Genomic DNA, 10,844 nt, shown 5'->3' with positions numbered 1-10,844 from the left:
CGTCGATTACCCTTTCCATCATATCCTGCTCACTAACCTGGCACAGCCCAAAGGGGTGGAATGTGGCGAGGTCACCAAAAGTACAAACTGCGCAAGGCCCCCGTGGATCTGCCGGGAGACTAACAAGGAAACACACTCGGTTGGAGTTAATAACGGACCAATGTCGTCCTTCTTTTTTTTTAGCATTTAACCATTTTGACGCATCAGCTGAGACGGCAGAGAGGATGATTTTCATACCCCTACTGCGATACTCCGTACAGCGTCTTCGCTTCGAACGTGGAGTTTCATATGGAGTCAGTCCATGCACTAGGGCCGGGCTAGTTATGTGAGTAGCTCAATTAAATTTTTTAGTTCGTTTCAATTTTTTGCTCAAAGATCGACCATGCAAGTCCATTGATCTGACGGGGCCGACCAACGACCTGAGCCAATGGCTCGCTGACGGTATGTGGCACTAACGAGTCAGGCAATGTATACGGGTGATCTAGCGTGAAAATATGGGGAACGCCCTGAAGTCACTTTGCTTTTTTGATGTTGCATCATCCCCACTCTGACTCCGTACTACAGAGCACTATTGTGTTTCTCCTTCTACCATCTACATCTATATACTATCTTCAACAATGAAAGAAATATCCGTTTCCAAGGTTCAAGGCGGGTCAACGGTTGTTCCCGCCCAGTGGGGCCGGAAACAAAGAAGTCATGGATGTCTGCTTCAACTGATGTTGATCGGGTTCCTGGTAAGGAGCAAGGGGTGTGAGTGAATGAGCCATATAGTTACCTAAGGGGGTGAACGGAGTACAAAGTACGAAAGCACACAACTATTTCCAGGCTCGGTTCATAGGCCAGAGCCATCTTACCCCCCTCCAGGGCGTAGACCAATCCAGTAACTAAGCCGAGGTTAAGGTCTGGACTAGCTTGTCCTCGTACTTTTTCCCTCGCTCGGCCTCTCACTCTGACTCTTCCTCTTGCTCTTTGACCTCCCCCGTACAGATGTGGAGTGAGGCTATTGCCTAATCCGGTTACCCCCAGTCATGCTCGGAGAACCCCCGAGAGAAGACTTGCACGCCGCCAACAGTGGACACGAGGAGATGATGTCTAACCGGTGTTCGCCGCATAAGGGAAACCCCGCCAGGCACCACCGGAACCGCTGCACGACAATTTGGGCCGACGATGCTGAATATACCAATCAGTGACACTCGAACAGATTTCTGAGCCTTGCGCAGCACACTAGTCAGATCAAAAAAAATTTCGGCTTCCACTGGTTGTACTCCGTACGGAGTACACAGGCTCCATTCAACTCTTCCAATCTCTCCAATTAAACCATTCAGAGTAAGCTGTTTATAGCCTTGCACATACTTGTATAACGGTTAACCTATAGGAAAAGAATTGACTTTGCTTTACGCTCCACTCGCTTAGATTCGGTTCGGTTCGGCCTCTTTCAGCTCCAACTGCCCATAGGAATAATCGGAATTTCGTCGGCGTTGGTCATGAGGTCTCTGGGCCATTCGGGATTTAGTGGAAAACTATGGATATCTGAAACATGTCTCTTTTGAGATAATATGACGCACGACATGCGAAATAAGAGACCCATAGCATTTTGTGGCTAGTATCGAGCAAACGCTCGGACTACTCTTCTGCAGCCTGACAAAACAGGCCAATACTTCACCCCTCTGAATATAGCCACTGAACAAACATTAATGAGGTATTTAACCAACTAACTAACTAACTAATTAGTTGACTAGTTACCTGGACTTAGTAAGAGATTTCAAATGTATCATGCGATGCTGGTTTTTGTTTCTCATACGACAGGGGCTGGCTGTAGTGTGATCGGCATCCAGCTGGTGGATTGTGGATAGGCAATCTCGAAATTATTCATGAGGTTCCTCTTTCTTTCCTCCCAGATCCCCCGAGCTCCCTAACAGAGAACCAATTATGACCCAGCGGAATGTGCTTACTTCAATCGTGAGGGTTGAATGCTCCACGTCTCAACGTTTTCGGATCCGAGACATGAGCCCAGAACCCCAGGTTGTATATCGGCCCAGCTTAGCAGCCCAAAAAGCGGGACTACTTTTTTTCTTTATGTCATCCGATATGTATTCGTTGGCATCTCTTGGTGATCTTGTATAGTCGCAAGGTATTCAAAACTATGCTAGATAGGAGAGTAGGCGTAGAGGCATCAAGACTATTATCCCATCGGCAATAACACATGAATTTTAGTCGCAGTCGGAACATGTTCTCTCGCTATGTTGAACGTGCCATAATCCACCGTCTCGGCCGTATTTGATGGATCTCTGAAAGTCAGGAAGCATCCACTTGGTAGCGGGGGTCGAGAAGCTCAGACTAACAGATCATTTATGAAACATGACATAGTGTCTACACTACGGAGTACTACGGTGAAATATAAAAATGCCATCTCGGAAGGTTCACGATATTGGAGATCCGGAAATAATGAGTATATGTGCCATTCTTGGGTGTACTTGAATTCATACAGACTGTTTCACCGTTTCGCAGCGAATCCTCAGATTACTCTTCAAAGTTATACAGGGGCCATAATATTTCACAGTTCTGGAGCTTTTCGTACTAGCCGTGAGACTAAAGACCGAGCTTGGATGCTATCCAATGATAACGACAGCATTATATATCGACATCCTAACAGATGGCAATATGTTTTGAACCTCTTTTTTCGCATTGACATAAACTAATATTATATGTATCACAAGGAACAGCATGAGGTCACCGTCCTTCTTGGGTTCTTCCTTCATGATGATGTATTTGAAGTCGACCATATGGACAGGGAATTATATCAGTTGATTCTCTTACGAACCAGGTTACCTGTTTCTCCTTGGTGACAATCGCATTGCCCTGGTTCATCATCTAATTTGAAGAATGTAGCACCTTCCTATCCTAATTAATATTTCCGAGGAAATAAGCCCTTTGTTGTGCTCAATGCTAGTTACTACTGTGTTGGGATTTGTCCCGAATGGTAGGTTCATGAACGTCGTTGACAGTTGTTGTGACAGCATTGACTTCGAGTAAAGCTTGTATCGGAAGCAACTATATCGATGTATCCATCGTTGGTGGCCCAAAACAAGCCTCAAATCCAGAATTATCCCGTTTTGGCTTGGTCTCTGTCACAAATGAACCCAGGCGTACCAAATGTCATTCCTGATGCCGTATACCGTACGCAGTGGGCATTCGAGGGTCCTATAAACCCAGACAGTGCCATTCTCAACCAAGATAACCAGCTTCTGTTTAGAAACCACAGTTGAACCTAGATGATAGAAGAAATTACATCCTTCCAAGAAGCGAATATCTAGGGACTTCCGGCACCAGGCATATCGCGGGTGCCGATCTATACTACGAGTAAAGCCACCAGAGAATCAAGTAAAAGGAGCACAGATACCAAGTACTGAGTAGATCTTCAAAGGTATTCTCGTTGAATGGTGACGCCGAGGATTGCAGCCACGGGATCCTGCAGATACTTCACTAGTTTATCAACGGAGATCGTAGCGCGGATACGTCATTTAAGGCAACAAAATCCAACTGGGCAAGGCTATACTCAACGTAGGGAGCCCTTCCCCGAGTTTGTCTGCCATGATCTCTAGATATTAACCAGGACTTATCGATGTATCTGTATCAGAATATGCCTTGCGTAGTTTGATGAGCCTGATCCAACCCTCACATATCTCCCCGAAGCAGTCTCAGAATACGAGGTCCAGCCAGACCAAAATCCAAGCAAATAAAAGACCGCAGAATTAGGTTTTGAAGTTCTGCAGACTCCTTCAAGCGATTGGTACCATCGAATCGACAGATCAGAACATCCTATAAGGTATTCCTAGGCGAGAGATGGGCATTCGGCAAAGCTGCCTCTGCATGACCATCATGCACCTACCCGGCCCGGGGAGAACTCAGGGGCAAAGCCTCGTAAATGATTTCATTCCTTGGTGTTCTTGTTCTTGTTTTTGAGGCCAATGTTATAGCTCACACCGGATGAGATTTAAATTTCTCCCCCGGTGTAGGCATTGGGGAATGATAAGAATAGCTAGGTCTCAAATAGACTCGAGCTAATGGCCAATGAGAAATCAGATCTCGTCGGATATTGGCAATTACCTTGTTCCCATGGAGATCGTCCCAGACCAAGAGGTTGGTTGAAGCCGGCGAATAGCTAATGTATTTGGGCGCTTTTACTGTTTCGCTATGCAGTTTGTAGACCTCTCCTTGGCATATATTTCTCTCCTCTCGCAGGCAGCTTGCCGTGTTGGCAGTCTCCTTATCCCGCCTGTAGAGATGTTCCTTCTAGATTCTGGAGGATGAGATCTTCGTGGCTTTGTTCGTATGAAGCTATTTAGAGAGCTTCTAGCTAGATCATCACGTTTGGTTGATCACTTATCTTCTACCACGTAATCTGATACGTGCATTAATAACTAGCAGCGTAAGGAATGGATTTCAATTCTCATAGGTTGATTCGATGATTCGAGATGAGCATTATCCGCAAAGGAGGCAGCCATTCGTAAGATTGTAAAAGGGTCAGAAATGTCGAAAGAGCGTTGCGTATTCACTTTGGGATGGACACTATGATCACAAGGTACGACGTCCCATATAGATCAGTGATAACGACACTGTTACTGGTCTTGGATATCACTTTCTCATTCCCATCGCCCAGACACCTGAGGAGGTGGAGTCCTAGGTAACAAGGGAGTCCGAGGAGTCGTCGGTTCATTTTGACGTCAAAAGAAGCTAAAGCGACATAGCTCGAGCTTGTCAAAGTTGATGATTGTTCAGGCTCACCATAGGAAAGTCAGAATGCAGAGCTCTGCACCTAGATACATGAAGTATGTGACGCGAAAGCAATGAGAGTACGACGGATTCCAAGCCAGTTCTCAGGTGTCTACACAGATACATCTAAGTATACGGAGAGCACAACGCAAAGTCATAGATGGAAAAAGAAAGTCGATTGACAAGACACAGATAGCCCATTTAGTAATAAAAGCCGTATCCCAACCGTGTAGACCGATCCCAATGCATAATATGAAAAGTCTCCATTGAACCCGTATCCATGACCCGATCACATATAAAGCAAGAATTCGAATTGCCCCGACCCATGCAAGATGCTAATAATGACAAATACAAAGATAAAACAAAAGGATATCACTGAAACAGCAGCAAGACTCCCTGGAGCCGCAGCAAATAAAGAAACATAGACATGAAGATAAAGTGTGAGGTTAGGTCGGGCATCAACCCTGTGAGCGGGTTCGGGTTTAAGATATATTTTTTTTGTTTCATTGAGTGAATCCATCAAATAACCTTCATCGAGCGATTTATGCGATGAAGGCGCGGTCCAGCTGACGCAGCGCTCTCGTGTCCTCGCCTCCGAATCCGATCTTTTCATTAGGGATATCCCGTGGCCCATCGGCGAAAGAGCTCTGTGTGGGGTTTCCATTCAAGCTCGTGGCGGGGCCACCGGGAGAGGCAGTCGATGGGGGGAAAGGAGCCAGCGCTGCACCATTCATTAATGAGCTGATGCCAGGAACTGCATTTCCAGCACTCGCAGGATCGGAAGATTTCGGTGACGTGGCGATGGGGTTGAGAGAGGACAGCGCGGCAGGATGCTCCTGCTTCACCAGGTGAGGGCTGTGGACGTGTCCATTTGACTGCGTCAGGGACTGGACTGGCACGCGTGGTGATGCCATGCGAGGATCAACTAGATGTCCGTAGACAGGTGCGTTGCGTTGCTCGTGGGCATGGGCGTGAGCGTGTGCGTTGGCGTGAGCTTGAGCTTGAGCTTGAGCTTGAGCTTGAGCTTGAGCATGAGCATGAGCATGGGCCTGAGCTTGAGCGTGGGCGTGAGCATGCTCATGTATTGATCGCGGCGACCGGTTCATGTAGCTTGGTTGTTGTGGTGGCGGTCCAGCTGGAGGTAATGTTGATTCCATATGTGGTCGATCATAGGGGCTGGTCATCCCGTGTGGAGGGGGTGGGAGTCCACCATGTTGATGCGGAGGCTGATGGTGTGGCGGGCCATAATGAGGGTGTCCGTTGGCACCAACCGGGGGGAGATAAGAAGGACCAGGTCCGTATTGAACCGAGACAGTCGGCGGGGTGGCTAGAGGGGTGGGCGGCCAAGCATAGGCAGGCGGGTATGGCTGTGTATGAGTGACGCGTGGGTATGCGCCGAGGGGATGCGGAGTTATTGGGTAAGCAGCGCCTGGCATAGGTCCACGGGTAACGACAGGGAGATTTTGTTGATCATTAACTGTCGACTCGGGATAGAGACCTTTCTGGGGTCGGACATGACGCAGGGCAGGATCGGAAGTCGGTTGTTGTAAGTTGGCGGCAGAAGGATGGGAGCGTGAATAATAGCTGATCAGATGCAAGTGTTGACCGTTGGATGTCGTGATACTGAAAGACTGCTTCATCAAACCATCTGGTTTGTAACGGTACCCATCCGGTCCCTCATCTGTTCCATCGGCGCGCTCATCGTCACTGCCTCGACTCTCCGGCGTCTTGCCTCCGCGGGAGGCAGAGCCTTGAGAGACACTGCCACCTCCGCGCTTGCCTTCCATTTCACGATAAGTCAAGAAGCTACCAGATACACGACTGGCGCTCCATGACTTCCCATCGGTCCATCGCCGCATCCCCGCTTCTCGCTCATCCCATACGAAGACCGAACCGGAACGGATGGACTGTCGCTCTTTCTCTGATAATCGTCGTTGCACGCGAGGTAAAAGGCCGATGCGGCAAGCCTCGAAAAGAATAATAGCGTCCGCAGGTGTGCGAACGTGCCCGTAATACGTCTCCATCCAAGCTCTCGAGTCAACCGACGACCCCGGTTGATTTGGTCTGATTGCCAGGTTGAAGGATAAAAGGGTTTTTTTAAGGGTAAATGGAGTACGAAAAGTGTCTGAGAGGAATGAGTTAGATCTAAGGGAAAAGGAAAGAGGCGCAAGTGGAGAGGACGAAAATAGGGTTCAGGTCCAAATATAAAAGGAACCAGGATCCGAGTCAGTATGGGGTAAGCCTGGAAGCCAGCGTGGGTAAGGCCGAGCTTTGAGCTCAAGACGGCTAGGCTATTCTTTCATTCTTTTTCTTTTTTTGGACCGATTCAAGATTCAAGGCTTTATCCCAAAATGGAAGAGAAGAGACCAGAGATTGTGGACCAGGTGGGCTTGAAGGCATAAGAATGCCGGACAAGGGAGAGAGCCAAGGCTAAAAGGCACAAAGAGAGATGGGGGGCGACCTACTTTAATGACTCCACCGGGGTTCTGAAGGAATGGCTTAGCTGTTCTTGTCTCGGGAAGTGAATACCAACGAGAAAGAGAGAAAAAGAGAAAGCTAGAAGAAGAGGGAAAAGAGGAAAACTAAAAAGAGGAGATGTTCCCGCAACGCTTTATAAGAAACAATGAAGAAATCATAAAAAAGAAGGTTAAATAAGGGAAGCGGAGAGAAGAAGAGCGGGTCAAGCGATCCAAGCGAAAAGATCGAACGGAACTTGTTAAACGCCGAGATTCCAAGAGAATTATTTAATTTATTTTAGTTTCTTATTGGATTCGGTACACATGGAAATAATGGATCTGGGAAATCCACACGATTTATGCATGGGAACCTTGGAAAGGAGAGTCTCGACATGGGGCTGAAGTGGCACGGCTATACAAAGGCTTTAAGATTGTGTAGCCTGTACAGAGTAATTATGTGTTAGAGCTATATCTAAGCACGTCATGGATCATAACTGTGAGTCTACAACGAAATTCAATATAATAAGTTACGGGGAGTGAACCAGTTTTCCGGATTGGCTAGTAGTTAATTCCATGCAACTCTTGGCTCGGCTTTACGGGGTTTGGAAACCCTTGCGAGTAAGGTTAATTTGGCCCCTTCAAGGCTCCATTCCTGATAGATTAAATATAATAGGATCAACATTAATAAACAGAGAATCCTCCGTATGGTAAGAAACAAGAAAAGAAAACATTGGAAATGGTCTGTGTCAGAAAAGTGGCGCTCTGGTCACAAAAAAAGGTTAGTGCGGAACTCTTAAGCTTAATCCAACACGAGGAGACCGGCGCTGAACTTTATGCTCGCTTATAAGGCATCCACACCTCCACTTTGGGTATTTTCATTATTGGCAAAAGGGGGACTTTATCAATTCTATATTGCATACTTATATTGTAGGCAATGTAGTCGTAGTCAATGTAGTATGTAGTCAACGTACATTACCTTTGGATATCCAACCGGGTTATTGAAACATCAATTCAATTGCCATGCTTAAAGAAGAGTCCTAATAGTAATTTTCCACCTACCAGGGAATAGAAGCCCACTTGACGATCGGAATTTAGCAATAGGACCGAGGATAGCCATTGATTAATAATTATGTACCCCGTCGAAACATAGTTTGGGCGGTTCCGTCCGATGTGGCCTTATCCAGCACCCTATCCCTTGGCAGGCAAATCCCATACGAGTCACATCCAAACAAGGTTGATCTTAGCGAATCTGACCCGGGACATTTAATTTATATCAGATATTCGATATCTCATAGGCTAAAAATGGTAAACCTAAGCCACAGTGGTCATATCCTCGTAACTCGTACTCGTATTAGGTCCAATGACGCAGTGTTTGGATTTTAACTGCGCTGACCACAAAGCTTGACAAAATCCTAGTCCAGATCAAAGCAATGACATGGGGAAAAGAAAACACAAACTAAAACGATGTAGTGTACTCCGTACTCCATATGCATACGGAGTGTTGTAGATCAAGAAATCTCCGGGTTTCGGTTTCAAGGTTGGTCCTATTTTGTACGTATATTGTTTGCGTGCATAAAATGATGCACGGCGAGCTAGGCAGCAAGCCACGTAACATGATGAGTTACGACTGGCTATACTACGGAGTAGCCACAGACTACATTAGAAAGTGCACTGCTTCACATCTGACTTATATCGTTCGTGTAGGACTAAGAACAATAAATAATGGCTTAAACTAACATGATCCGCCAACTACCAGGCGGTCGGCCAAAATATGATTCCACTGAATCATGTCTGCTGACACCTTGACCTTGACTCGACGATAAGGTTAACTGGTCCGAGTCTGCGCTCCGTGCCGTTCATGTTCGCCGTGCAGATTTAGCCTTGTACCTAATTAGCCTTGCAGGTGGGTAGGGCCTCACATTCTAAATCTAATATTGGACTGTACATTGCATACGTAAAAGGTGTCAGAAACATCTTTCTCATATTTGAACTTGCGCTATAACTCTATCCGGAATTCTGTCACGCACGGGCCGAATAATGCAAGCCAGCGAAAGCGTATCGCCAACAAACTCCCCCGTTGCACAAGGATCACTCTAATAGGGTTCGGGGAAGCTAGTCCAGCTTGGCAGCTGATTTTCTCCTTGGCTTCAGCCCATTTGAAGTTTAAAACGCTGGGGGGGTCCATGTGTCTCTATTTTCGAAAAAAGCATGGCACGAGCCGATCATAGTGTCAGCGTACTTCCTACATACGTTATATCGCCTGCATTACATGTCTCACATGGCGCCGTCCTGTGTGACTAGGACATCACCGTCGTGACCCGGTCTTCCGTCTACCAGGTATACGGAGTGTGCAAGGTCGCACCGCTTTTTCGCTCTAGGTTCAATGGAATAAGAAACAAGGCTTGAGTGACCAAGCTATAGAAGATATAGTTTGGTGCGTATGATTGAACATGCAAGATATAAGGATTAGCGGACTAATACTCCGTACGATTATGCTGTGCTCTTGTGCCACAGTCAAAATTGTTTAACGGTTAATGATAGGCTCTGGGTAATGATCGAGGTTAACTGACAGGGTCCAAGTTTCAATCAGACTGGTGCAGCTGATCATTATCAGAAAAAGCCGGAATCGTTACATTTTCACCTTAACATCGGCTCTATTTCCTTCAACGATAAAAGAAGCATACCAACACGGATCACTACATGCATTCCCTTACCTGAAGCATGCAACCATACAATCACTTCAATATTAGTTTAGAAGCTCAGGCCCCGACCGAATTTTCGAATTCCCAAGATCGCCTGGATCCACCCTTAACAGCCGTGATCCCGAAGTCTTGCTACATTGGGATAGTCTAGTGTCTCTCATTTGCCAGGTGGAAACCCATCTCCAGCTTATTAGGTCTACATCGCCCCCCTTATCCACACCTAGGGCATAGTGACACCAATGTCTGGGTTCAGGGGTTTCTGCTCCGTAATCCAAGAGAGCTGCCATGCACTTCACTACTCCGTACTCCGTAAAGAAAAACAATATCGATTGCGTATGCTCTTGAGGTCTATCCGGTTACCCGGAGACTCCTTTTTTGAGTGGGTCCAGCTCCACATCTCGCTAACTATATCTCACCAGCTGATAGAATACCCTTGCGGGATAAACCGACTGTTTCGCCGACCGTGGTTCATGTGGGCCTTCTGGAACTGTATTCGTTAGCTGCTAATCTATTATTAATGGCCTCGGGCTCCTTCGGATTGAATATATCAAGAGGTAACTCCGCTACACAGCATTTGCTTTTCATGAATAATTTCCGATTAGTGATCCGGTCTAACGTTGTAAACCCCAAGTCAAGGTATCTGCGTTGTTTGATCTCTCCAGTCGGAGACCAGATATCAAATATACAACTGACACAAATCTATAATCGACTAGAAATGACGTGCGAGTAACTGTTTCTTGTATTGTCATGCATTCGTTGCAACCCTGGAATTAAAGGTTGCCAAGAACTAATTTTGTGAAACGTCACACGAGCTTATCTCCACTAGCATAATTAAAGTATCCATTGTCTAGATGAATAGAGAATATGCTGAAATGGCTTTTCTTCCTTGTTTTCTTCTAATTTAATTCAATTT

The 10,844-nt window shown here is 46.4% G+C and overlaps 1 protein-coding gene across 1 annotated transcript; it reads right to left on the bottom strand.

The window, feature by feature from the left end:
- Positions 1-5,315: 5,315 nt before the first annotated feature.
- N7518_004219 (camp independent regulatory protein) lies at positions 5,316-6,797 on the bottom strand (the record flags this gene model as incomplete). The annotated part of the gene is made up of 1 exon (XM_057185146.1): positions 5,316-6,797. The coding sequence occupies one exon, from the start codon at positions 6,795-6,797 to the stop codon at positions 5,316-5,318; it is 1,482 nt and encodes a 493-aa protein (XP_057041916.1).
- Between the last annotated feature and the right edge of the window lie 4,047 nt (positions 6,798-10,844).

Source organism: Penicillium psychrosexuale, assembly GCF_028828465.1.
Source record: "Penicillium psychrosexuale strain IBT 29551 chromosome Unknown utg000003l, whole genome shotgun sequence".
NCBI lineage: Eukaryota > Fungi > Ascomycota > Eurotiomycetes > Eurotiales > Aspergillaceae > Penicillium > Penicillium psychrosexuale.
The sequence above is the reverse complement of the archived record's forward strand: the minus strand, read 5'-3'. Positions and strand labels throughout refer to the sequence as shown.